The sequence below is a fragment of the Hypanus sabinus genome, chromosome 7 (assembly GCF_030144855.1).
Source record: "Hypanus sabinus isolate sHypSab1 chromosome 7, sHypSab1.hap1, whole genome shotgun sequence".
In the NCBI taxonomy this organism is placed as follows: domain Eukaryota; kingdom Metazoa; phylum Chordata; class Chondrichthyes; order Myliobatiformes; family Dasyatidae; genus Hypanus; species Hypanus sabinus.
The window spans coordinates 90,346,828-90,374,288 of record NC_082712.1 but is presented as its reverse complement, the minus strand read 5'-3'; the positions used below and the strand labels follow the sequence as shown (position 1 = coordinate 90,374,288).

The window sequence follows — 27,461 nt, the reverse complement described above, 5'->3', positions numbered from 1 at the left end:
ATCAAATCTCCCTTTACTCTCCTACGCTCCAGGGAATAAAGTCCTAACCTATTCAACCTTTCTCTGTAACTCAATTTTTCAAGTCCCGGCAACATCCTTGTAAACCTTCTCTGCACTCTTTCAATCTTATTAATATCCTTCCTGTAATTCGGTTACCAAAACTGCACACAATACTCCAAATTCGGCCTCACCAATGCCTTATACAACCTCATCATTACATTCCTTAGGTATCAACATCTCTGAAAATCTATCCTGGGCCCAACATATTGATGTAATTATGGAGAAGGCATGTCATTGGCTATATTCCATTTGGAGTTTGAGGAGGTTTGGTGTGTCGCCAAAGACTGAGGAAATTTCTACAGATGTACCATGGAGAGAGTTCTGACTGGCTGCATTGTTGTGCACTTTGGAGGCTCCAATGCACAGGATCAGAATACGCAGCAATGGGCTGCAAACTCAGCCCACCCCGGCAAGGACGACATCTTCAAAGAGTGACGCCTTAAAAAAGAGGCGGCATCCATCATTATGGAGCCCCACTGCCCAGGACCCGCCCTCTTCTCCTTGCTGCCATCAAGGAGGAGGAAGACATAGACCTAACGTTTTAGGAACAGCTTCTTCTCCTCAGCCACCAGATTTGTGAATGGTCCATAAAACTATGAACACTACCTCATGATCTTGTCACTACTTATTTTCCATATCTCTTACTGTAACACAGTAATTTTTTTATATCTTGCACTGTACTGCTGCCACAGAACACACACTTCACAACATGCTGTGTGTCAGAGATAATAAACCTGATTCTGATTCTGGAAAGCACAGGCTGACGAAGATTAGACCACACATACATCCAGTGGCCACTTTATTAGGCACACCTATTTGTTAATGCAAACATCTAATCAGCCAATCACGTAACAACATCTCGATGCCTAAAAGCACGCAGGCATAGTCAAGTTGTTGTTCAGACCAAACATCAGAATGAGGAAGAAATGTGATCTAAGTGCACGGAAGTTCTGGAAATTGTACTTTCATCGTAGAATGAGTGTTGGTGCCAGATGGGGTGGATTGAGTATCTCAGAAACAGCTGATCTCCCGCAATTTTTCAGGCACAGCAGTTCCAAAGTTTACCAAGAATGTTGCGAAAACAAGAAAAGACATCCAGTGAGCAGCATTTGTGTGGACAAAAATGCCTTGTTAATGAGAAAGGATAGAGAAGACTAGCCGGACTGGTTCAAACTGACAGGAAGGTGACAGTAACTTCAGAATACACAGAGGTTTGCAGAAGAGCATCTCTGAATGCACAACACATCAAACCTTGAAGAGGATGGGCAGCATAAATGGGCACTTAAATAGGTTCAGGAGGTACTTAAGGAGTCTCGTTGCCCTCCCCGTGGAATGCGTGGGTTTTCCCAGCGTGCATTAGTTTCCTCCCACAGTCCAAAGACATACCGGGTAGGTTAATTGGTCATTGTAAAGCGTCCTGTGATTGGGTTAATTGGGATTGTCGGAAGGGCTTACTCCTCCCTGTATCACGAAAGATTGGAAGAAAGAAGTCACTGAGTACACGCAGAAAGAAGAGTAAAGTAAATGAAATGTAACTTTACCTACCTTCCACCAGTAATGTCGATCCATTTCCATGTAAAATTACCCTTGCCAGAGATTTGGTGATTGCAACATCACACTTATAAGTCCCACTGTGATTCAGAGAAGCCCGGGTGATGCCGAACTCGGATGATTTAGTTTGCAAATCAGCTTTGATAAGGACTCCTGGCTCGGGAACCGGGGCACACTGCCACCTGCTGCTGATGCCGGGCACTGTGGAGCAGGTGGTTGAAGAAGTTCCCCACGTCCAAATGAACGATATCCCCTCCACTTCGGTCGCCGTTGTCTGTAAGATACACGTCAGTGTAACGGCCTCTCCTTCCCTCACCGAGAGGGAGGCAGGGGACTGGGAAACTCTTCCCGGGACTGGAGTGGATTCTGGATAGGAAAGGACACAAGACTGTGTAAGTTGTGGGATGCTACTTTGGCATCAGAAGCCTGGTAACACTTGCGGGCTGCCCTTGCACAATCCTCGCTGATTTGACTTGACACAAGTGCCACGTTTCACTTCATGTTTCATAATGAGCAAAAGAGAGTAGAGAGTAGATATGGGTCTGTGGGAAAATGGCACTGGAGAGGTAGTAATGGAGGACAAGGAAATGACCGACCAACTAAAGTATCTTGCATCTGTCTTCAATGTGGAAAACACTAGCAGTATGCCAGAGGGTTGAAGTGTCAGGGGGCAGAAGTAAATCCTGTTGCTATTACTAGTGAGAAGGTGCTTGGGAAGCTGAAAGATCTGAAGGTAGATAAGTCACCTGGGCCAGATGGACTGCACCCCTAGTTCTGAAAAAGGTGGCTGGGGAGATTGTGGAGCATTAGTAATAATCTATCAAGAATCAGAAGTTTCTGGAAAACTGGAAAATTGCAGGTGTCACTCCACTCTTCAAGGAGTGAGGGGGCAAAAAAGCGAAATTGTGGTTAGCCTGACCTCAGTAGCTGGGAAGATGATGGAGTCGATGAGGATGAGGTCTCAGGGTATTTGGAGGCACATGATAAAACAAGCCAAGGTCAGAATGGTTTCCTCAATGTTGGAATTCTTTGAGGCAATAACTAACAGGCTAGACAAAAGAGAATCAATGGATATTGTGTACTTGGTTCTTCAAAAGGCCTTTCATAAGGTGCTGCATAAGGAGGCTGCTTAACACGTTACTGCCACAAAAACAAAACAAATTTCATGATATGTGTGAGTGATGATAAACCCGATTCTGATCTGGGTTTCTATTGTGGACTGAGAGTGGGAAGGGGGCAGGGAGAGGGGAATCATGGTTGGGAACAGGAGAGGGGAAGCGAGTGGGAAGCACCAGAGAGACATACTGTAATGATGAAGAAGCCAATTGTTTGGAATCAAACCTTGCCTGGTTTCTCAGGGCTGGGTGTACCTGCATCCATGCCACCCCTGCCCCCGGCACTCCTTTGCCACCTGTCCCACACCCCTCCCGTGACGCAGTACGATCGCCATTCCCAACATCCTTTGCTCACACCAGATTTACAAACTCACTCTCTGCTCCATGTTGACGAATACAGTATTGTGCACAAGTCTTGGGCACCCTGGCAATAATGTACTGTATGCTTAAAACTTTTGCACAGTATTGTATCTTCTATCTTGGATGGACATCTTAGCTTGCACTAGTTGGGATGAATGCCGTGTTTGTGTGTTGGATACTCCCAAGAACCACCCAACCTGCCCCAGGCGGGAGTCCCATGTAGAACCAGGTGGAATATGACTGTGCCCAGCCAATACCTGGGATGATGCAAAGTTGAGTTGCTATTCCATTCATCTGGACAATGGGCAATGGCTCCAGAAGCTGGACAACACACACATAGAGCCCACCGTCCTCAGAGGAGACCCTCCTGATGCTCAGACTGCTGCTCCTCGCCTTCAGCTCTGCCCGGAGGTGGACACGCCGGTTGGTTCTGCCCCCAACCTTGCCGGCAGGCAGCACGTGGTAGAGCCTCCCGTTGGGGAGGTCCCACTGGAAAGCAGCCATGGTCGGCGCTACTGCCGGCTCGTCAAAGAAGCAGCCGAGTTCCACGCTGGCCCCCGCTGGGACCCTGAGCAAGGCTGGCGACTGATGAATCCTTCCTTGAACCAGGAACCCTGTAGGGGCAAGAGGAAGAAGACTGTGGTAAGGGTAAGGAAGTGTGATGAGGAAGATCTCAAATCTGAAAGCGTTAGAGTATAAGATCAAGAAGCAAAAGGTCAGACCCTTTGGCCTGATGAACCAATAGTGGTGAACCAATTAAATTAGTAATCAAATGGCTCACTGAACTGATCGATTCTGCCTACACGATGTCCATATTCTATAAATCTCCTCAAATTCATGTGCTTATCTAAGCATCTCTGAAGTGTCTCTACCACCACCCCAGGCAACATATTCCAGGCACCCATCACTTTCTACTGTATTTGTCACCGTGGAGCAGAGAGTGAGTTTGTAAATCTGGTGGGAACAAAGGATGTTGGGAATGGTGTGAGTGGAGTGCCCCGGGAGGGGTGTGGGACAAGTGGCAGAGAAGGAGTACAGGGGGTCGTGGGGGGGGGGTGGTGTTTGGTGGCCAAGGTGCAGACACACCCAGCCTTGAGATACCAGGGCAAGGTCACTTGATTCTAAACAATTGGCTTGCAGATTACAGAAAAGTGTGAGCAATTTGAAGTTCTTGGTTGTCAATATCTCTGAGGATCGATCCTGGGTCCAACATATTAATGCAGCTACAACGATGGCTATATTCCATTAAGAGTTTCAGGAGATACCAAAGACACCTAGAAACTTTAACAGATGTACCATGGAGACCATTCCAACTAACTGCATCACTGTCTGGTATGGGTGAGGGTGGGCTGGGGGGAGGGGGAGACTAGGCTGCAGAAAGTTGTCAACCCAGACAGCTCCATCATGGGCACTAGCCTCTGTCGTATCCAGGACATCTTCAAGCCGTGATGTCTGAAAAAGGAGGTGTCCATCATTAAGGACCCCTATTACCCAGAACATGCCTTGTTCTCATTGCTACCATCAGGGAGAAGGTACAGGAGCCTGAAGGCACACACACAGCAAGTCAGGAACAGCTTCTTTTCCTCTGCCATCTGATTTTGAATGAATATTGAGCCCATGAACCTCACTACCTCACTACTTTTTTATTTCTACTTTTGTACTACTCATTTAATTTAACAATTATATATTTACTGTAATTCAGTTTTTATTATTTTATTACATATTGTATTGTACTGCTGCTACATAACAACAAATTTCACCATATATGCCAGTGATATTAAACCCGATTCTGATTCTCTCTGGTGCCTCCCAGTACCTCCCCTCCCTTCCCTTCCTCAACTATGACTCCCCTCTCCCTACCCCCTTCCTACTCTTAGTCCCAATAGAGACCCATATCAGAATCAGGAAAGGGTGGTGAAGACAAATAGGACAGTGGTGTTTAAGTGGCTTAGACATGTGAATGTGCAGGGTATGGAGGGAGATGGGTCATGCATAGGCAAGAGAGATTGAGTTTAATCTGGTATCGTGTTCGTTACAAATATTGTGTGCCATAGGGTTTGGTTCATGTCTTGTACTGTCCTGTGTTCTAATAGACAAATGTTCACATAGATGGATGGAGAGAGAGTTGGAGAGATGGTCAGACAGATTGAAGGATGTAGAAGTGGTCAGGTAGACAGACTTATGGTTGGAGAGATGGGAAAATAGACAGATAGACTGATGGATGGATGGGCAGATAGAAAGATTGATGGACAGAGAAACCGTCAGATAGAGGGACTGAAGGATGGAGAGATGGTCAGATAGATAGACTGGACGTTGGATAGATGGTCTGGTAGATGGACTGGACATTGGAGAGACGGTCTGGGAGTTGGAGAGACGGTCAGATAGGTGGGCTGGGCATTTGAGAGACAGTCTGGGGGTTGGAGAGACGGGCAGATGGACTGATAGACAGAGAGATGTGAAGACGTCTGAAAAGCTGTATGAATAGACAGACAGACTGACCTTTAATGAGTAACAAACAGATCGGAGCCACAGTGCTGGAGAAGTTCATGTCCACCTCTGTCCCTCTAAGTAACTTTGACCAGGAATTGCTTCACAACTTCTGATATTGTCCGTTAACTGACAACTGACCCTCAAGTCAGACAGCAGCCAGTCTTGTCCAGAGACTTCAGCCCATGTACTACCAGAATGTGGACTGTGCAACTCCAGATAATAACCACCCCCACTCCCCCAACCAGCTCTTGCATGCTGGGAGGTTTTATTCTGACTCAGTGTCTCTCCAACCTGTCGCCAGTCCTCCCCAAATTTAACTTTAACCCACACTCACTTCCTCCTCGGGCTCTGAGGCAGATGACACAAGGGTGAAGACCCTTGTGTGGCCGAGGCCGGTTCTACTCACCATGTGTCCTCTCCTAGACAGGGAGAGGGGTGGGCAGGGAAGAGTAGGAGGGGAATAGACATTGATAGATAATAGATAGACATAAATAGATAAATGTAGTTATATATTACTATGCAAAAGTCTAGGCACATATATAAAGCAAGGGTGCTTAAGACTTTTGCACAGTACTGTAGTAATTTTATGTATTATGTTGTACTGCTGCCACAAAAAAACACATTACATGACATATGTGAGTGATGATAAACCTGATTCTGATATGGGTCTCTAGACTGAGAGTGGGAAGGGGGCAGGGAGAGGGGAATCATGGTTGGGAAAAAGGTAAGGGACAGGGGAGGGTGGGAAGCACTAGAGAGATTTTCTATAATGATTGGTAAACCAATTGTTAGGAATCAGATGAACTTGCCTGGTGTCTCAGGGCTGGGTCTGAATGAGTCTGCACCCATACCTCCCGACACTACCCCCCCAACCCTGGCTCTGGCACGCACCCCTCCCGTGACACTCCACCCTCGCCACTCCCAACATCCTGGACTCCCACCAGATTTACAAACTTGCTCGTCGCTCCATGTTGGCCAATACGTTGCTGTGCAAAGGACTTGGACACCCTGGCTCCTCACGTACAGCACTGCACGAGGACATAACGCTGACTGTCCATTTCCCTCCACGGAGGCTGCCTGACCTGCTGACCTGTTTGCTGCTCCAGATTCCAGTATTTGCAGTATCTTCTGTTGAGAGAAAGAGAGACAGAGAATGAGAGAGCACTTAGCTAGAGTTAGATACAGATAGATGGAGAGAGTGAGAAAATGGATGTAGAGAGACAGGGGGATAGCTATTTAGAGAACATTGGAGGTGGGTAAACAGACACAGAAATAGGCATATCATTAGTTAGTAACAAACAGTTCTTGAACAAAGCATAGAGGACATGATGTTCACATCTACATCTCTCTCTGCTGAACAATTTTGTACCTGCAGTTGCTTCACAACTCCTGACATCTCACGGGATTCCAGACACCCATTGTCATCTTTCCAGAAATCATCATCAGGCAGTTCCCAGTGAAGACCCCTTCATTCCTGGTTTCCAATCCCTGTGTCCCAGTTCACTTGCTAACCTTCTTCAGGTATCCATCTCCAACCTACACCCTAACCCCATCCCATAATCTTTCAGTTCCTGCGAACTTCTGTTCCCATGGTTACAGTTCCTTGCCAACGCTATTGGTTCTTTAACCAACTGGAAACATCCATCAGGTTAAGCAGAGTCTGTAGAAAGAGGAACAGATTTAACATTTCAGTTTTGAAAAGGACTTCAACCTGAAATATTAGCTGTTCCCTTCTTCACAGATGCTGTTTGACCAGCTGAGTGTTTTGGAATCAAGTTTCTTATCACTGACATACACTTTATTAGTTACCTCCTGTATCTAATACAGTGGCCACAGTGTGTAGGTTCTGCTGCTGTCGAATGCTTCAAGGTTGTGCATTCGGAGATGCTCTTCTGCACATCACTGTTGTAACACGGTTATTGGTGTTGCTGACTCCTTCCTGTCTGCTTGAACCAGCCTGGCCATTCTCCTCTGATCTCTCTCATCAGAACACATACAGGCATACCGAATAAAATGGCCACAGAGTGTGTGTCATGAGATGTGTTGTCTTGCAGAAGTAGTATCGTCTAATACATACAAATTACTGTCATTTACAAAAATAAACTATTTTATTTTTTTTATTGTGACACAACATGGAATAGGCCCTTCCAGCCCTTTGAGCTGGGCTGCCCAGCGATCCTCCAACTTAACCCTGGCCTAATCATGGGACAATTTACAGAGATCAGTTAACCTACCAACTGGTACGTCTTTGGAATGTGGGAGGAAACCACAGCACCAGGAGGAAACCCTCATGGTCATGGGGAGAACATACAGGCAGAGGCGGGAATTGAACCCAGGTCACCGTGCTAACTACTGCTAATGTTCCACCCAATTATAATTCCAGCATCTGCATGATTTTCCTTTTGCTGTTCCTTTCACTTATTCCCAGGACAACAAAGCCCGTCTTCGGCACTCACCCAAAACTGACCTTTAAGTGATGAGCTACCTACTTGAACCTTCTTCCAGTTTTAAGGTTTCTTCTGGTAAGATGGCAGCACATTCGATCGCAGTGCCTTTGACAGGGTCAACGAAAGGGGTTATTGTCCTTTTAAAATGTACTTTTAACAATCGCAAGACACTGCTGGATATTAAGAACTTAAAGTACTGCAGGTCTACCCCATCGGGGAGCTGCTCGTTGGCAGAGAAAGTGAAGGAGCTGGACTTGGTGCAAATTGTACTGCTGCCTGAGTCAGAGGTGCGGGGGCACGAAAGAGTAACAGCAAGTGACCAGCTTAGTCACTTTTCTTGCGATGGCAAGACCCTGTTGGACATTGTTAATGCGGAGTGCTGCAAGTCTGACTCACTGATTTATTGGGGGACAGCAGGGCCGATGGTGGGGGAGCTGCGTGGCCTCGGTCATAGCGAGGACTAGGCCTCAAACTGCGGCATCTCCTGTTAACAGCCACCCAGGCGAGAGGCATCAGAGGTAATGTGGCGCAGCCTCCAAGCTGGAGTTGGTGCTGCCCCCTAGTGTTCGATCGGCAGATGACAAGCCATATTTTGTTTGACTACAGATTCCTGCAACGTTCATGGGCTCGGGACCTTGGACTATGCTTTTTTATGTGGGTGTATTTTACTGATAACTTGTATATACTTGCTATCTCAATGTGCCTAGTGCAGAGTCTGGTGGTACTGTGTTTTGCATTTGAGCCCCAGAGTAATGCCGTATTCATGTACGGTTGAATGACAATTAAACTTGAACAGTTCTTTTGGTGAAGAAGTTCCCTCACTGCTGTTGGGTGGGTGAGTATATGAGCCCACTGGAAATGAAGATCCATACATTTCCAGACAGAACACATAACATGCAAAGTGAAGTAAGCTTATTATCAAAGTACATATGGTGGTCGTCGGTCATATCTGATGATGACAGGAAACCTGAATGGGAGACTTTTGAAAGCGGAAAAGCCATTGCATTGGGGCAGTTACACACTCTAGCCCTTGAAAGACCAGGTCCAGTGGTATGAGTATGTAACACTTACCCAACAGGCTGGTATATGTCTAGGGGAAAAGGAGATCCAGCCACTCTCCAACCCACCTCCCGTACACGCAGGTGCTGTGAGAATCGAGCTTATGCCTCGCGCCTGCCAACAGTATCAAACCCACAACAAATACCGTTATGAAATACACTTTAAAGAGTTTACTAAAATTAAAAGAGTATTAGGCAATACAATATATATGCAAGGGAAAAAAAACAAAAAGGCGCCAACTTATCAAAGTTCAGTCAGTTTAGTGCACATCGTTGGAGCTCAAACATCAAACCATTCAACCCCCCGTCGCTTGCCTCCGACCTTCACGTCTTCGCACCTAGGACCACGCCCGGTGGTCTTCCGAGCAGTGCAGCGCACGTCCACCTTCCTCGACGTCTTCCTCCCGGCTCTCTACCAAAAGCCCGCGAAAAACCCCTCCCCCAAGTTCCCAACCTCACAAGACAAAATAACATTCCCCATTGGTTAACAAATGAATACAATTACCATATCAACAAGTATAAAGCAAAACAACTGTGAGAGAAACACTTATCAAAGAAGCATTCCTACTCTTAACAAACCAAAAAACCCATTTTGAGTCACACATACACAAGACATTGTACAAGTAGTCATCACAACTGGGGTCTTCCTTGATGCAGTAGATGATGGTGGCGTGGAGAGGGGGGACTTGCAGCATGGGCAACTGCCGGTCTTCCATACAACCTTGCCCAGGCCTCAGTCAACATCGAAATCGATGGACAGCCGAAGGAGAAGAGACGACTACGACTTCTCCTGTGTGTTCATGCCCTTCTCTTTCCTCAGAGAGTTGCAGAACCACCTTCCTGATGGTTAGATCTCACTGTGGATCTCAGTAACTCAGTACACCAGACTTAGCAGGCATGTCCTTGACAAGAAAAAAATCTGCAGATGCTGGAAATCCGAGCAACACACACAAGATGCTGGAGGAACTCAGCAGGCCAGGCAGCATCACCAAGTACGTATGTGTTACTGCAAACTATCTTGAGATTTGTTTTCTTGCAGCCATTTAAAGGAACATAAAGAAATACAGTAGAGTTTATGGAAGAAAAGACTGACAGCCAATGTGCAAAAGAAGACATTATGCAAATAATAAAGAAATGTGTAGTACTGAGTTTTAGGTTGGGTGAGCCTGTAGCTTGTGGAATCAGTTAGTGTTGAGACGAGCAAAGTTATCCACTCTGGTTCAGGAGACTGAAGGTTGCAGGGTAATAATTGTTCCTCAACCAGGCGGTGTGGGATGTAAGGCTCCTGTCCCTCCTGCCTGATGGTTGTACTGAGAGGAGAATATGACCTGTGCGTGGTGATCTGCCTCCCTTACACTCCCAGGCACTAGTCTTGGGCGCTGTTGTCCAATTAGTAAATTTGTCGGGAGCGTTGACAGAGAAGGAATTTGGCACATTCCCTTTCACCGTCACCAACTTTTATCAGTGCACCACAGAAAACTTCCGATTGTGTTCATTGTGGCTTGGTGCAGCAACTTATAGACAGGAGAAAGTCTGCAGATGCTGGAAATCCAAAGTAACACGCACAGAATGCTGAAGGAACTCAACGGGTCAGGCAGCGTCTGTGGAGGGGAGTAAGAGTTGACGTTTCAAGCTGTGACCCTCCTTCAGGATTGGAAAGGAAGGGGAAGACACCGGAATAAGAAGTTGGGAGGGGAGGGGAAGGAGGTTAGCCGGAAGGTGATAAATGGGTGGGAAAAGTCAGGGATTGGAGAAGGAAGCTGATAGGAGGGAGAGTGGACCATAAGAGAAAAGGAAGTAGGAGGAGACCCAGGGAAAAGTAACAGGCAGGTGAGAAGAATTAAAAGGTCAGAGTGGGAAATAAAAGGAAGGCAGGGGTGGAATTAGTTCACTGGAAGGAGAATAGACAACAGACAGTAGGTGCAGGAGTAGGCCATTCGGCCCTTCTAGCCAGCACCGCCATTCACTGTGATCATGGCTGATTATACACAATCAGTACCCCGTTCCTGCCCTCTCCCCATATCCCTTGACCCCACTATCTATAAGAGCTCTATCTAACTCTCTCTTGAATGCATCCAGAGACTTGGCCTCCACTGCTTTCTGGGACAGAGCATTCCACATATCCACCACTCTCTGGGTGAAAAAGTTTTTCCGCAGCTCTGTTCTAAATGGCCTACCCCTTATTCTTAAACTGTGGCCTCTAGTTCTGGACTCACCCATCAGCGGGAACATGCTTCTTGCCTCCAGTGTGTCCAATCCCTTAATAATCTTATATGTTTCAATCAGATCCCCTCTCATCCTTCTAAATTCCAGTGTATACAAGCCCAGTCACTCCAATCTTTCAACATATGACAGTCCCGCCATTCCGGGAATTAACCTCGTGAACCTACGCTGCACTCCCTCAATAGCAAGAATGTCCTTCCTCAAATTTGGAGACCAAAACTGCACACAATACTCCAGGTGTGGTCTCACCAGGGCCCTGTACAGCTGCAGAAGGACCTCTTTGCTCCTAGAAGTCGATATTCATGCCATCAGGTTGGAGGGTACCCAGACAGAATATGTTTTGCTCCTCATCTTGGCTCTGTGAGTAAATTCCTGAGAACAGAACTCCAGAGAAACCCCTGAATGCATCCAATCTTTCCCCCAGAGTTAGGGAATCAAGAACTCAAGGGCACAGGTTTTAGGTGAGAGGGAACAGATTTAAATAGTGCAAAAGAAGGGAAACTGCACAAATACAAACCAATATCAATAATAAACAAATAAGGAAATAAATTATGGTGAGAAGAGGAGTTGTAGAATCCTTGAAAGTGAGTCAGCAGGTTGTGGAATCAGTTCAGTGTTGAGGTGAGTGAAGTTATCCACGCTGGTTCAGGAGCCTGATAGTTAAAGGGTAACAACTGTTCACGAACCATGGCAGAATAACGGTGTGGCACAGACTGAATGGGCCGAATGGCTGTTTCCGTGCTGTAGTACTCCGTGACTCCAGTTAAGCTTTTTGCTGTATTTTGGTACTTGTGATGATACCAGTAACAACAGACGTGGAAAGTGGAAGTGCAGCGATTGCCAAACCGTATTCCTCCTCCTCCTCCTCCTATTCTGGTGACTCAGTGACCTCCTGCCGCCTGCCAGAATCTCACTCGTGATTCCACTTCCTGCACTGTCAGCCTGCTGACAGTGTCTGCTCAGAGCGGCAGGGAAATCACGTCACCGACCTACGAGAGGGCAAGAGTTCACGCGAGCTGGAGGGAAAAGAGAACAGTAGAGAGTGCTTCAGAACGGATCACAAACAGGAGAAAATCTGCAGGCGCTGGAAATCAGAGCTGGAGGAACTCAGCAGGCCAGGCAGCAGGTACGGAAAAGAGTAAAGAGTTGCAGTTTCATGCCAAGACCCTTCAACAGGACTGGGAAAAGAAGATCGGAATTCAGAGTGAGTACAAGGTGGAGGTTGATAGGTGAAACTGGGGAGGAGTGAAGGAAAGAGCTGGGAAGTTGATTGCTGAAGAGATAAAGGGCAGGAGAAGGGGGAATCTGATAGGAGAGGACAGAAGACTATGGAAGAAAGGGAAGCGGGAGGAGCTCCAGAGGGAGGTGATGTGCAAGGAGATAAGGTGAGAGAGAGAAATGGGAATGGGGAAGGAGAGGTAGTGATCAGTGTTGTGCAGGTTGGTTCAAGAACCTAAAGGTTGTAGAGAAGTAGTTGTTCCTGGTGGGGAGGGGCTTCAGGTTTCTGTACTTCCTGCCTGATGGTAGGAGCAAGACGAGGCACTTGGATGAATATCAGGGACCCTGGATGACACATGCTGCCTTCTTGAAGCTGCACATCCTATAGATGTTAATGGTGGAGAGGAATGTGGACGTGATGGACTGGGCTGTATCCTCCACCTCCACCCTCTGCTACTTCTAACACTCCTCTGCATTGGAATTCTGGTACCCGGCCATGATGCAACCAATCAGGATATTTTCAACAGTATATCTGTTGAAATTAGTTGGAATATTTGACCATAAGATACAGGAATAGAAACAGGCCATTTGGCTCATCAAGTCTGCTCCAGCATTTCATCATGGCTGATCCATTTCCCACTCAGCCCCAATCTCCTCCCTTCTCCCCAAAATTCTTCATACCCTGTCTAATCAAGAATCTATCAACCTCTGCCTTAAATATACCCAATGACTCGGCCTCCAAAGCCGCCTGTAGCAACAAATTCCACATATTGCTTGAAATTCCTCTCCATCTCTGCTCTAAATGGACATCCCTGTAGTCTGAGTCTGTGCCATCTGGTGCTAGACTCCCCCAACATAGGAAACATCCTCTTCAGATCCACTCTATCAAGGCCTTTCAATATCAGATCAGTTTCAACGAGACTCCCCCATCACTCTTCTGAATTCCAGTGAGTACAGGCCCAGAGTCATCAAACGCTCCTCATACAATAAGCCTTATAATCCCAGAATCATTTCCGTGACCCTCCTTTGAACCCACTCCAATGCCAGCACATCCTTTCTTAGATAAGGGGCCCCAAACTGTTCGCAGTACTCTAAGTGAGGCCTCACCAGCGCCTTATGGAGCTTCAACATTACATCCCTGCTTTTATACTCCAGTCCTCTCAAAATGAATGCCAACATTGCACCTGCCTTCCTCACCAACCTGAAAACTAACCTCTGGAATCCTGCATCATGACTCCCAGCTCCCCTCTCACCTTCAAGCTTTGAATTTTCTCTCCATTTAGAAAATTGTCTACACTTTTATGTCTTGTGCATGGCCATACATTTCCTGACACTATATTCCATCCGCCATTTTTTTTGCACATTCTCCTAATCTAACTCCTTCTATTGCCTCTCTACTGTCACAACACTACTGCCCCTCCACCTGTCTAAGCTGTTCCATCTTTTCCCTCTTTATGATCTCTGTAGTTGCTTTCTGTTGGTTTTTAAGTTTCCTTGTCCTCTAACTTCCCTCTATTTTTTTTTGCTCTACTATCTGCCCTCTCATTGACTTTTGTGTTTGCTTTCACTTCCCCTGTTGTTCATGGTTGTGTCACCCTGCCTTTGGTATGATTCTACTTCTTGGAATGTGTCTATCCTGTGCCTTTTCAATTGCCCTTGGGAACTCCAGGAACTGCTGCTCTCGGTGACAAGTTGACTCTTGATGTTAAAATTGGTAAATTAGTTGAACTCTCAGAGGGGAAGACACTGTTCCTGAATCGCTGAGTGTGTGCCTTCAGGCTCCTGTATCTCCTCCTGATGATAATAATGAGAAGAGGGCATGTCCTGATGGACACCGCCTTAATGATGGACACTGCCTTTTTGTGGCACCTTTTTAAGATTAAAGACATCTCCTTGTTTATCCATAATCTAGTTCAGCATTGGGAAGTTTCTCCCAGGTCCCTGCCTCCCTCTCGGTGAGGGATAAGGAGCCCATTAAACTGACTTGGACCTTACAGACAGCATGAAGGGAGACAGAGTTCATGGGGAACATCTTCAACCATTTGCTTTGTAATAGTTAGTGAGTCCACACTGTGGCAGTGTAACCTCATTCCTGACTTGCGGGTCCTCAACACAATTGACTTGGAAACCAAATCTTCAGTTTACAATCACTCAAGCTTTACTAAACGACAGCGGAAGCTAACAGTGTGAGATTGTGATCACCAATCCTTTGCAAATCTCAGACCTCTCTGGAAATGGCTCAGTGGTTCTGGTTGAAGGTAGGTAATGTTACTTTTTTAAATTAAGAGATACAACATGCACTTCCTTCCCATCAAGCCCGTGCACCCACATCACCAATTGCCTATTGACCCATGAGGTATAGTCGCTTGGTGGTGCAATAATATCAGCACTGGACTCCGGAGTGAAGGTTCCCAAGTTCGAATCCAGGTTGGGTTTAGCATTGAGCTAGCAACTCGGCCTCGTAAAAACAAGAACAGCTCGCTACGGAAACACTGTCATGACAATGCCCTGATAACCCCACTGCCGAGTTAAGGGCTATTCTTCTTCTTCTTCTTCCATAAGGTATAGGAGCAGAATTAGGCCATTTGGCCCATCAAGTCTCCTCTGTCATTTCATCATCAATTTTCCTCTCGGCCCCAACCTCCTGCCTTCTCCCTGTATCCCTTCATGCCCTGACCAATCAAGAATCTATCAACCTCTGCCTTAAATATAAAGACTAGGGCATCTACAACTGCCCGTGGCAAAGACTTCCACAGATTCACCACTCTCTGGCTAAAGAAATTCCTCCTCATTTCCATTCTAAAAGGATGCCCCTCTATTCTGAGGCTGTATCCTCTGGTCTTGGACACCCCGCCATAGCAAAAATGCTCTCCGCATCCACTCTATTAAGACCTTTCACTATTCGATAGGATTCAATGAGATCACCTCTCATTCTTCTGAATTTCAGCAAATACAGGTCCAGAGCCATCAACACTCTTCATATGACAAGCCATTCAATCATTGAATCATTTTCATTAACCTCCTTTGAACCCTCTCCAGTTTCAGCACATCCTTTCTAAGGTAAGGGATCCAAATCTGTTCACAACACTCCAAGTGAGGCCTCACCAGTGTTTTATTGTCTCAGCGTTACATTCTTGCTTTTATCTTCTAGTCTTCTTGAAATGAATGCGGACACTGCACTTGCCTTCCTCACCACCGACTCAACCTGCAAATTAATCTTGATGGAATCCTGCACAAGGACTCCTAACTTCCTTTTGCACCTTAGCACCTCAGAAAATAGTCAAACCCTTCTACCAAAATGCATGACCACACACTTCCTGACACAGTATTCCATCTGCCATTTCTTTGCCCATTCTCCAAATCTCTCTAAGTCCTACTTTAACTTTTCTACTTCCTCAAAACTACCTGCCCCTCCACCTATCTTCATATCATCTGCAAACTTTTGCAACAAAGCCATCAATTCCATCATTCAAATCATTGACATATGAGGTAAAAAAAAATGGTCCCAACACAGACTCCTGTGGAACACCACTAGTCACTGGCAGCCAATCAGAAAAGGCTCCCTTCATTCCCACTCTTTGCCTCCTGCCAATCAGCTACTATTTTATCCATGCTAGAATCATGGGCTCATAGCTTGTTAAGCAGCCTCGTGTGTGGCACCTTGTCAAATACTTTCTCAAAAGTATGTACCCCATGCAAGGCTTATTGAGAAAGCAAGGAGGCATGGGATCCAAGGGGACATTGCTTTGTGGATCCAGAACTGGCTTGCCCACAGAAGGGAAAGAGTGGTTGTAGATGCAAAATTGGGCTGAGAGCTGGCAAATGTAGTTCAACCCAGATAAGTATGAGGTGGTTCATTTTGGTAGGTCAAATATGATGGCAGACTATAGTATTAATGGTAAGACTCTTGGCAGTGTGGAGGATCAGAGGGATCTTGGGGTCCGAGTCCATAGGACACTCAAAGCTGCTGCACAGGTTGACTCTGTGGTTAAGAAGGCATACGGTGTATTGGCCTTCATCAACTGTGGGATTGAGTTTAAGAGCTGTTGGGTAATGTTACAGCAGTATAAAACCCTGGTCAGACCCCACCTGGAGTACTGTGCTCAGTTCTGGTTGCCTCACTACAGGAAGGATGTGGAAACTATAGAAAGGGTGCAGAGGAGATTTACAAGGATGTTGCCTGGATTGGGGAGCATGCCTTATGAGAATAGGTTGAGGGAACACGGCCTTTTCTCCTTGGAGTGGTGGAGGATAAGAGGTGACCTGATAGAGGTGTATAAGATGATGAGAGGCATTGATCATGTGGATGGTCAGAGGCTTTTTCATGGGGCTGAAATGGTTCACATGAGAGGGCATAGTTTTAAGGTGATTGGAAGCAGGTACAGAGGAGATGTCACGGGTAAGATTTTACGCAGAGAGTGGGCTGCCAGTGACTGTGGTGGAGGCGGATACAGTAGGGTCTTTTAAGAGGCTCCTGGTTGATACATGGAGCTTAGAAATATCGGGCTAACGGTAACCGTTGGTAATTTCTAAAGTAAGTACATGTTCGGCACAGCATTGTGGGCTGAAGGGCCTGTATTGTGCTGTAGGGTTTTTGTTTCTGAAGACAAGTACGCAACATCAACTGATTATTTTTTGTCTGTCCTGGTTGCTATTTCTTCCATGAATTCCACCAGTTTTATCAGGCAAGATTTTCCCTTGAGGAAGCCATGCTGACTACAGCCTATTTTACCATGTGCCTTCAAGTACCCTGAGATCTCATCCTTAATAATCGACTAACATCTTCCCAACCACTTCGGTCAGACTAACTGGCCTATCATTTCCTTTCTTCTGTCTCTCTCCCTTCTTGAAGAGTGGAGTGACATTTGCAATTTTCCAGTCTTCTGGAATTATTCCAGAATCTATCGAGTCATTCTTGAATCATCATTACTAATGCCTCTCCAAACTCTTCAACCACCTCTTTCAGAACCCTGGGGTGTACACTCCCTGGTCCAGGTGACTAATCTATTTTCAAACCTTTCAGTTTCCCAATAACCTTCTCTCTAGTTATAGTAACTTCACACACTTCATGTCTGCTGACACCTGGGACTTTCTCCATGCTATTAGTGTCTTCCACAATGAAGACTGATGCAAAATACTTATTCAGTTCATCTGCTATTTCCTTGTCCCCATTACTATCTTTCCAGCGGTCGGATATCCACTCTCTTTTACACTTAATATTTCATAATAACCTTTCGTTATCCTCTTTAAAGTTATTGGCTAGCTTACTTTCATATTCTATTTTTACCTTAATTACTTTTTTAGTTGCCTTCTGTTAGTTATTAAAAGTTTCCTAATCCTCACTTCCCACTATTTTTTGTTCTATTATGTGCCTGCTCTTTGGCTTTTGCTTCTGTTGTCAGCCACAGTTACATCATTTTCCCTTTGGGATGCATATACCCTGTGCATTCCAAATTGCTTCCAAAAATTCCAGCTGTTGTTACTCTACCAGTGCATCCCTGCCAGTGTTCTTTTCCAATCAATTCTGGCCAACTCCTCTCTCGTGCCTCTGTAATTCCCTTTGCTTCACTGTAATACTGACACATTTGACTTTATCTTCTCCTCAAATTTCAGGGTGAATTCCATCATATTATGATCCTTTGCCCTTCAGGGTACTTTTACCTTAAGCTTTCTAATCAATTCTGGTTCATCGAACAATAGCTGATCCTCTAGTGGGCTCAACCATGAGCTGCTCTAAAAAGCCATTTCGTAGCCAGCTAGAAACCCTCCCTCCTATAATCCAGCACCAAACTAATTTTCCTAATCTACCTGCACATTGAAGTCCCCCATGAGCATTGTAACATTGCCCTTTTGGCATGCATTTTCTATCTCTCATTGTAGGCCATATCCTTACTACTGTTTGGGGGTCTGTATACAACTCCCATCAGGGTCTTTTTACCCTTGCAGTTGCTTAGGTCTATCTAAGGGGTACTCTACACTGGCTCCATAACTCCTTTCCCCTTCCTGACTGTCACCCAGTTTCCTGTGTCCTGCACCTCGGGTGTAACTACCTCTCTCTATGTCGCATCTACCACCCTTCAGCCCCTCGAACGATCCAGAGTTCATCCAGTTCCAGCTTCAACTCCTTAACGTGGATTGTTGGAGGCTGCAGCTGTAGTCGTCGGGGACACTGGGGGTCTCCTTGCCTTCCTACATCCCACAGGAGCAGCATTTCACTATCCAGCCTGGAGTCTCTACCCGTATGTCTCTGGGCTTGGGGAGGAAACGAGCAGCTGGAGGAAACCCACATGATCACGGGGAGAGCATGCAAGTTGCTCGCAGGCAGTGGAGGGAATTGAACCCAGGTTGCTGGCATTGTAAATCATTACACAAACCACTACACTACTGTGCCACACTGGAGTGGAGAGTTAAAGAGTCACAGTGCAATATATCTGGGATACAGGCCCTTCAGCACAACCAGTCTGTGCTGACCATGTACTTACCTTGCCAGTACCATTCTCCTGTGTTAGGACCATGTCCCTCTCAGCCTCTCCCCACCATATACCTATCCAAGTGCCTCTTAAATGATACTGAAGTACCCTCAACCACTTCCTCTGGCAGCTCGTTCCATATACCCACCGCCCTCTGTGTGAAAAAGTTGCCCCTGAGGCCCAGAGCAACACACACCAAATGCTGGAGGAACTCAGCAGGTCAGGAAGCATCTACGGAGGTGAATAAACATTCAAAGCTTTGGACCAAGATCCTTCCTCGGGACCGAAAAGAAAGGAGGAAGATGCCAGGATAAAAAGTTGGGGAAGGGGGAGGAGACTGGCTAGAAGGTGATAGGTGAAACCAGGTGAATGGAAAAGGTCAAGGGCTAGAGGAGACGGAATCTGACAAGAGAGGAGAAAGAGAAGGAGGAGAGGACCCAGGGAGAAGTGATAGGCAGGAAGAAATGTGGCAAACGTTCAGGGGATATTTGAGTGGGGTTCTGTGTAGGTACATTCCAATGAGTTATGGAAAGGATGGAAGGGTACAAAATCCGTGGTGTACAACAGCTGTTGTAAATCTGGTCAAAAAGAAAAGAAGAGCTTACAAAAGGTTCAAAAAACTAGGTAATGATAGAGATCTAGAAGATTATAAAGCTAGCAGGAAGGAGCTTAAGAATGGAATTAGGAGAGCCAGAAGGGGCCATGAGAAGGCCTTGGCAGACAGGATTAAGGAAAACCCCAAGACATTCTACAAATATGGGAAGAGTAAGAGGATAAGACGTGAGAGAATAGGACCAATCAAGTGTGACAGTGGAAAAGTGTGTATGGAACCGGAGGAGATAGCGGAGGTACTTTATGAATACTTTGCTTCAATATTCACTACGGAAAAGGATCTTGGTGATAGTAGTTATGATTTGTAATGGACTGAAAAGCTTGAGAGTGTAGATATTAAGGAAGAGGATGTGCTGGAGCCTTTGGAAAGTATCAAGTTGGGTAAGTCACCAGGACCAGACAGGATGTAACCCAGGTTACTGTGGGAAGCGAGGGAGCAGGTTGCTGAGCCTCTGGCGATGATCTTTACATCATCGAGGATGGGAGAGGATCTGGAGGATTGGAGGGTTGTGGATGTTGTTCCTGTATTCAAGAAAGGGAGTAGAGATAGTCCAGGTAATTATAGGCCACTGAGTCTTACTTCAGTGGTTGGTAAGTTGATGGAGAAGATCCTGAGTGGCAGGATTTAATAACATATGGAGAGGTATAATATGATTAGGAAAAGTCAGCATGGCTTTGTCAAAGGCAAGTTGTGTCTTATGAGCCTGATTGAATTTTTTGAGGATGTGACTAAACATACTGATGAAGGAAGAGCAGTAGATGTAGTGTATATGGATTTCAGCAAGGCATTTGATAAGGTACCCCATGTAAGGCTTATTGAGAAAGTAAGGAGGCATGGGATCCAAGGGGACATTGCTTTGTGGATCCAGAACTGATTGCCCATGGAAGGCAAAGAGTGGTGGCAGACGGGTCATATTCTGCATGGAGGTCGGTGACCAGTGGTGTGCCTCAGGGATCTGTTCTGGGACTACTACATCTTGTGATTTTTATTAATGACCTGGATGAGGAAGTGGAGAGATGGGTTAGTAAACTTGCTGATGACACAAAGGTTGGGGGTATTGTGGACAGTGTGGAGGGCTGTCAGAAGTTACAGCAGGACATTGATAGGATGCAGAACTGAGCTGAGAAGTGGCAGATGGAGTTCAACCCAGATAAGTGTGAGGTGGTTCATTTTGGTAGGTCAAACATGATGGTAGAATATAGTATTAATGGTAAGACTCTTGGCAGTGTGGAGGATCAGAGGGATCTTGGGGTCCGAGTCCATAGGACACTCAAAGCTGCTGCACAGGTTGACTCTGTGGTTAAGAAGGTGCATTGGCCTTCAACCGTGGGATTGAGTTTAAGAGCCAAGAGGTAATGTTGCAGCTATATAGGACCCTGGTCAGACCCCACTTGGAGTACTGTGCTCAACTCTGGTCGCCTCACTACAGGAAGGATGTGGAAACCATAGAAAGGGTGCAGAGGAGATTTACAAGGATGTTGCCTGGATTGGGGAGCATGCCTTATGAGAATAGATTGAGTAAACTTGGCCTTTTCTCCTTGGAGTGCCGGAGGATGAGAGGTGACCTGATAGAGGTGTACGAGATAATGAGAGGCATAGATCGTGTGGATAGTCAGAGGCTTTTCCTCAGGGTTGAAATGGCTAGTATGAGAGGGCATAGTTTTAAGGTGCTTGGAAGTAGGTACAGAGGAGATGTCAGGGGTAAGTTTTTTACGCAGAGTGGTGATTGTGTGGAATGGGCTGTCGGCAGGGGTGGTGGAGGCGGAAATGATAGGGTCTTTAACAGACTCCTGGATGGATACATGGAGCTTAGAAAAATAGAGGGCTATGGGTAAAGTCTATGTAGTTCTAAGGTAAGGACATGTTCAGCACAGCTTTGTGGGCCGAAGGGCCTGTATTGTGCTGTGGGTTTTCTATGTTTCTATGTAAAGAGAGGTAAAAACCCAGAGTGGGGATTAGAGGAAGAGGGGAGGGGAGGGAAAATGTATTTTTCTTTACTGGAAGGAGATATGAATATTCATGCCATCAGGTTGGAAACTGCCCAGATGGAATATAAGGTTTGGCTCCTCCACTCTGAGGGTGGCCATATTCTGGCACAAGAGAAGGCTGTGGAGCAATGGGTCTATTGATAATCTTTCCCACCTCGCTCTAAACCTCTGCTCCCTGCTTTAGACTCCCCTTCTGTGGGGAAAAGACTGTTACCATCCACCTTATCAAATTTTAAACACTTCTATGAGGTTGCCCCTCTTTCTTTTATGCTCCAAGCCTAGCCAGAACCTCCCTGCAACTCAGGCTCGCTACTCCCGGCAACATCTTTACCAAAGACACAAGCCTCCTGCCCCTAGCTCTGGCAGCAGCGAGTGAGAGGCAGAGGGAGACTGGTGAAACAGTGCTGAACACTGTTGCTTACCTCCCACCCTCGTCCTCAGTGATTTCAACCTTCTAATCGGCGAGCTGGTCAAGAATTGGAGCTGACCGTGGGTTCACACACTGTCATTAGGCCACGCAGTCCGTTCTCAACCATGCCGAATTCCTGCGGAGACAGGAGACAGTAGAAGCGCCAGATCACTCAGTCAGCTCCTTATGAAAATGTAAATTACAGACTCCAATCGCACACAGATTAATAGCAGAAGTATATTTAAAAGGAGGAGAAGAAGTAGATTTATGAACCAACTGCAGGATGTCTTCATAGATGCTAGTGCCATCTTGCCTAAATCAAATCCTGAAGAAGGGTCTCGGACCAAAGTGACAACTGTTCATTTCCCAGCAGAGATGCCGTCTAACCTGCTGGAATCCCCCATACTTTTATGTACGTTCCTCAAGATTTCCAGCAACTGCACAATCTCCTTTGTCTCAACGACAGCATGGAAACAGGCCATGTTGACACTGACCTTTACACTCTGATCCCATCTTCTAACACTTGGCCTGATCACAGGAGATCGAAGGGCTGGTCTAAGTACCCAGGTAGCTTTGCAGGTACTCACCAGTCTCTGGGTGGGCAAAGTTTTCCTCTAACTCTGAGCTGGGTCCTACATCTGGTGGGGATAGTTAACGTGGTTCAATCAATCTGGTCCTCCGCGTTTGGAATTCATCTCTTGTTTTCCCCCAACTATTTCTGGTTGAACTTCCCTTCCGAGCCCATTCCCAGCCCTCTGTCTGAGTTCTGTGCCTTCTTATATAGCGTCCCCGCTGACGGTCTCCCAGCTGCCCTCCCTCATCACAGCGCTGGAAGGAGAAGATGCCAGGCTGACCTGCAGCCTCCAACGAGCGGTCGCCGATGTGAGGAACCTCAGCTTCACCTGGGTCAGCGAGAGGGCTGAGGTGTCCTGCACCGTCGCGGTCCCGGGACGGGAGTCGAACCGGTGCAGCAGTTGGGATGGAAGGCTTTCCATCGCGGCTCACGGCTGGAATAAATCCTCGGTCCTGACCATCAAGGAAGTTTCTTTCACAGACAATGGTACCTACAGGTGTGGGGTTACACTCCTCGATCCCCCCGGAAATGAGACCGTTCACGGAAATGTTTCTGTGCTGCTAATTGTCAGTGAGTACTGCTGATCAAAGTGCACTTCTTCTCATCAGACGGTTCAGTTCCATATCGGAGAATGTATACAGCCTGAAATTCTCACTCTTTGCAGGCATCCATGAAGCAGAAAAAAACTACAAAGAATGACAAAAACATCAGAAACCACTCCTCTTCCCCTTCTGCACACAGGCACCAGCAAAATCATCACCCCTTCCCCTCCACCTCCCCTGGACTTGCACCAGCAAAAGCATCAACTCCCAACCCCCTCCCCCATGCAAGCAACCGCAAAGCCCATAAACAGACCTTGATCCAAAATCCATCAAAAAAACGATAGTCCATAACCCAGAACTTCAGTATCTCAGCAGCACCCACAACATGCTGGAGGAACTCAGCAGGCCAGGCAGCATCTATGGAAAAGAGTACAGTTGACGTTTTAGGCCAAGACCCCTCATCAGGTCCTGACTAAGAGAGGGAGAGAAAGAGATAGAGAGAAAAAGAGATGGAGAGAGAAAAGGGAAAAGAGAGAGCGGGGGAGAGATGCAGAAAAAGGATGGGGATTGAGCCATAGGTCAGGGGAACAGCTGGTTCAGCCCAAATCTTTGATGCTGACCAGGGCGCGGAACCAAAAAGCATGTTTGCCCGCATTTGGCCCATGTCCCTCTGAGCCTTTCCCTACCTATGCAGCATCCAAATTTCTTTACCATACCTGCTTTAATCATAGTGATTGTAATTAAATCTGCCTCATACCTCCAGTATCTTCCCATATTTCAAGACATGCAGGATTGGTGCCACTGTAAATTATCTCCATTGTGGGGATGTGAGGGCCGGAAGCTGGGGGCAGTTGATGGGAATGTGGCATTGAAATGGGATCGGGGTAAATGGATGGTTGATGGTCAGCATGGACTTGATGGGCTAAAGGGCCTGTTTCCATGATGTACACTCAATGATCCTGCTTGCTAATGCAAATACCTAATCAGCCAATCATGTGGCAGCGACTCAATACACAGAGGCAAGCGGACCTGGTCAAGAGATTCAGATGTTGTGCGGACTAAACATCAGAACGGGGAAGAAATGACTAAGCGACTTCGACTGTGGAGTGAGTCATTGTTGGTGCCAGACAGGGTGGTTTGAGTATCTCCTGGGATTTTCACACACAGCAGTCTCTAGAGTTTGCAGAGAATGGTGTGAAAAGCACCCAGTGAGCAGCAGTTCTGTGGGCAAAAATGCCGTGTTAATGAGAGATATCAGGGGAGAATGGCCAAACTGCTTCAAGCTGCCAGGAAGGTGACTGTAACTCAAATAATCACACCCGTTTACAACAGTGGTGTGCAGAGGAACATCTCCAGATGCACAATATGTCTAACCTTGAAGTGGATGGACTACAGCAGTGGTCCCCAACCACCGGGCCGCGGACTGGTATCGGGCCACAAAGCATGTGCTACTTTCCGCAAGGAAACTATCCCTGAGCAGACCATCCAGTTCATCTGGCAAAATGCCTCATTGCCAGACCTCACCAACAGGCACCAAGACCTCGCCTGGCTGACGGTGAGAGGGGCCCTCCCAGTCAGATCCCTCCGGTACACCCGGAACGTCGTCTCCACACCCCTCTGCCCACGGGAGGACTGCAGTGAGGAGTCAGTGACCCACCTCTTTGCACACTGTGGGCTCGCGGAGAAGGTGTGGAGGAGGATGAAAGGGACAGTGTCGAGGTTCATCCCCAGCAGCTGCGTAATGGAGGACTCTCTGATCTACGGGCTGTTCCCGGGGACGCACACCGAGACCAACATCCGGTGCTGCTGGCAGATCATCAACTCGGTGAAAGACGCTCTTTGGTCGGCCCGAAACTTGATGGTCTGCCAGCACACGGAGATGTCCGTGGGGGAATGCTGCCGACCGGCACATTCTCGGCTGCAGGAGTACTGGCTGAGGGACACACTCAAACTCGGTGCAGCCACCGCAAGGGCTCGGTGGGGGAGGACCACAGTCTAGGGTTCTTCTCCCGTGGGAGTTGAGGGTAGGGCGGTGGGGTGTATACCCCTGAACAGGGGAATGTTAATATGGAATAACAGAGTGCCAGGTGGGTGATGGAAAGTGTGACAATGTAAAGACCGTAATGGAAACAGTTGTAAAGGATTGAGAGTCATTGAATGGTTTATTGTATATAATTTTATTTTTGAATAAAGTATATTTTGTTTAATAAAAATACTATATGATTTGTTGATATGAAACGGTACGAGTCAGCAACACCTTCCCTCATTGCCGGTCACGCCAGGTCGTTACCCGCCTAACCGCAGCGGCACCCTCGCGCCAGGATCACCGGTCGGCCTCGGGCAACCGGCGCCTCGCGCGGCCGGCGGGAAGCGCCGTTGGTACCGGCCCGGAGCGCGGACGGGTGGCGCCGCCTCCAAACCTCTTCACCACACCGAATGGTCGTGGGGAACCCGGTGCTAAAATATTCGCAGACGACCGAATTCGGGCTCAGGGTTTCGGAAGAAGCAGAGCAGCTACCTCGCTGCGATGGACTGAAAGTCACCCCTCGGCCGGTAGATCCTACAAGCGAGGCGGGCGGGCGGGCGGGCGCCCTGCCGCTCTCCCCGCTCGGTCGGTCACTCTCTCCGGACTGCGATCGCTGCGGCTCCGGCCCTGACCTCGTCCTCTCACCCCACCCACGACCAGCCGCACCTGGCCAAGGCCTCGGGCGGCGGGCGGGAGGCTGTCGAATGAGGCAATGAAGCCTCAGAACTGCTTCGGTACCTTGAGTCCAAGCGCCCTGCACTTAAAGACAAACCCGTTGAGTTTTTTGAGCGGAAAAATGTGAGCAAGCGGGACAGAGGCAAGTGCTGAGAGCCACGAAAATTAAATTGTGGAATAGACTGGACATAAGGAGCCCCCTTCCAGTGTCGCTCTCTCCCATCACCCCTCGATGGGACCTGTCTTGTTGCAGGGAAGCAAGCCCAGGGCTCCCACTGATTCAGCGATTTTGGTGTTGCAATGATTTTATGTGTTCATACGAGGAAAATATGCGATGTGTGTTTAATATCCAAATGTTACTTAAAATGTTATGATGCTATTGACTTATAAGTGACTGATAATTGACATCACTATATTTATGTGAGGAAAATATGCACTGTGTGTTTAATATTAAATTTGTTAGATAAACCCTTTTAGCAATGAAATTGAGTGTATTAGACTTACAGTTGACATCACCTATATTCTGATCGTGATTAACACCATCCCCACCCCCCCTGCCGGCTGGTCTGCAAGAATATTGTCAATATTAAACCGGTCCGCGGTGCAAAAAGGTCGGTGACCCCTGGACTTACAGCAGCAGAAGACCATGAAGATGCACTCTGGCCACTTTATTGGGTACAGGAGGTATGTAATAAAGCGGACACTGAACATATCTCTCCACAACTCAAGGAGTCTACATATCTAGACAAAATCTTGAATTGGCAAACTGTGGGAGATTATGAGGATAGGGTGGAGCACACAAAATGTCCCTCCATTGCAGAGTAAGTAAAACTAGGGAGTTATGGAGTAACACAACACAGAAACAGGCCATTCAGCCCAACTGGCACATGCTGACCAAGATGCCCATCTAAGCTAGTCAAATGTACCACGTACGGTACTGTGCAAAAGCCTTATATATAGAGCTAGGGTTATATAGTTAGTCTTCTGCAGAGTACTGTTATGTATTGCTCTGTAATGCTGCCACAAAACAAATCAAATTTCATGAGAAATGTAATGATAAACCTGATTCTGATATAGGTCTCTATAGTGGATTGAGAGCAGGAAGGGGACTGGCAGAGGGGAATCATAGTTTGGGAAAAGGGAAGGGAGAGCGGAGGGAGTGAGATGCACCAGAGAGACTTTCTGTGATGGTCAATAAACCAGTTGTCTAGAATCAAATGACCTTGTCTGCTGTCTCAGGATTGGGTGTGTTTGCACCCCCAGCCCCTGGCACTCCTTCTCTGCTACCTCTCCCGCAGAGCTCCACCCTTACCCACTGCATGTGCCCAAGGCTTTAGCACAGCACCGTACCTGAACTCCATCACGCTCCCTCTGTTCTGCAACACTCCCCAGGTCCCACTGTGAGTGGGTATATTAGCGTGACCATGGTGTGCCAAATATATCACTGCAGCTGCTTTTAATCATACAGTATGAAAACAGGCCCTTTGGCCCATCATAGTCATGCTACCCATTGTACCCACTCGCAGTGAGTGCTGCAGCTTTTAGTCATACAAAGCTGACTAGCTAACAGCAAGGAGAGAGAACAGAGTTGAAAGTTCCCTTTTCACAGAACAGAGGGGAACATACTACGGTGCTCACACTT

At 47.0% G+C, this 27,461-nt stretch overlaps 2 protein-coding genes across 3 annotated transcripts in view; one reads left to right on the top strand and one right to left on the bottom strand.

Moving 5' to 3' along the window:
• Positions 1-22,484, bottom strand: part of LOC132397498 (uncharacterized) — a 33,141-nt gene extending 10,657 nt beyond the window's left edge. Inside the window, exons 1-3 of the mRNA XM_059976327.1 lie at positions 22,409-22,484; positions 3,284-3,700; positions 1,606-1,977 (exon numbers count right to left, since the gene is read on the bottom strand). Of these exons, the coding sequence (XP_059832310.1) occupies positions 1,606-1,977; positions 3,284-3,700; positions 22,409-22,484 (865 nt within the window). The remainder of the gene's footprint in view (positions 1-1,605; positions 1,978-3,283; positions 3,701-22,408) is intronic.
• On the top strand, positions 12,331-25,422 carry LOC132396366 (uncharacterized). 2 transcript variants are annotated; one of them, XM_059973882.1, is made up of 2 exons: positions 12,331-12,508; positions 22,787-25,422. In XM_059973882.1, exon 2 carries the CDS (start codon positions 24,383-24,385, stop codon positions 25,115-25,117), a length of 735 nt encoding a protein of 244 aa, XP_059829865.1. In that variant the 5' UTR covers positions 12,331-12,508; positions 22,787-24,382; the 3' UTR covers positions 25,118-25,422. The 2 variants fall into 2 exon arrangements, with proteins under 2 accessions (XP_059829865.1, XP_059829866.1); XM_059973883.1 differs by having other exon boundaries at positions 12,354-12,430.
• The last annotated feature ends 2,039 nt before the right edge of the window (positions 25,423-27,461 follow it).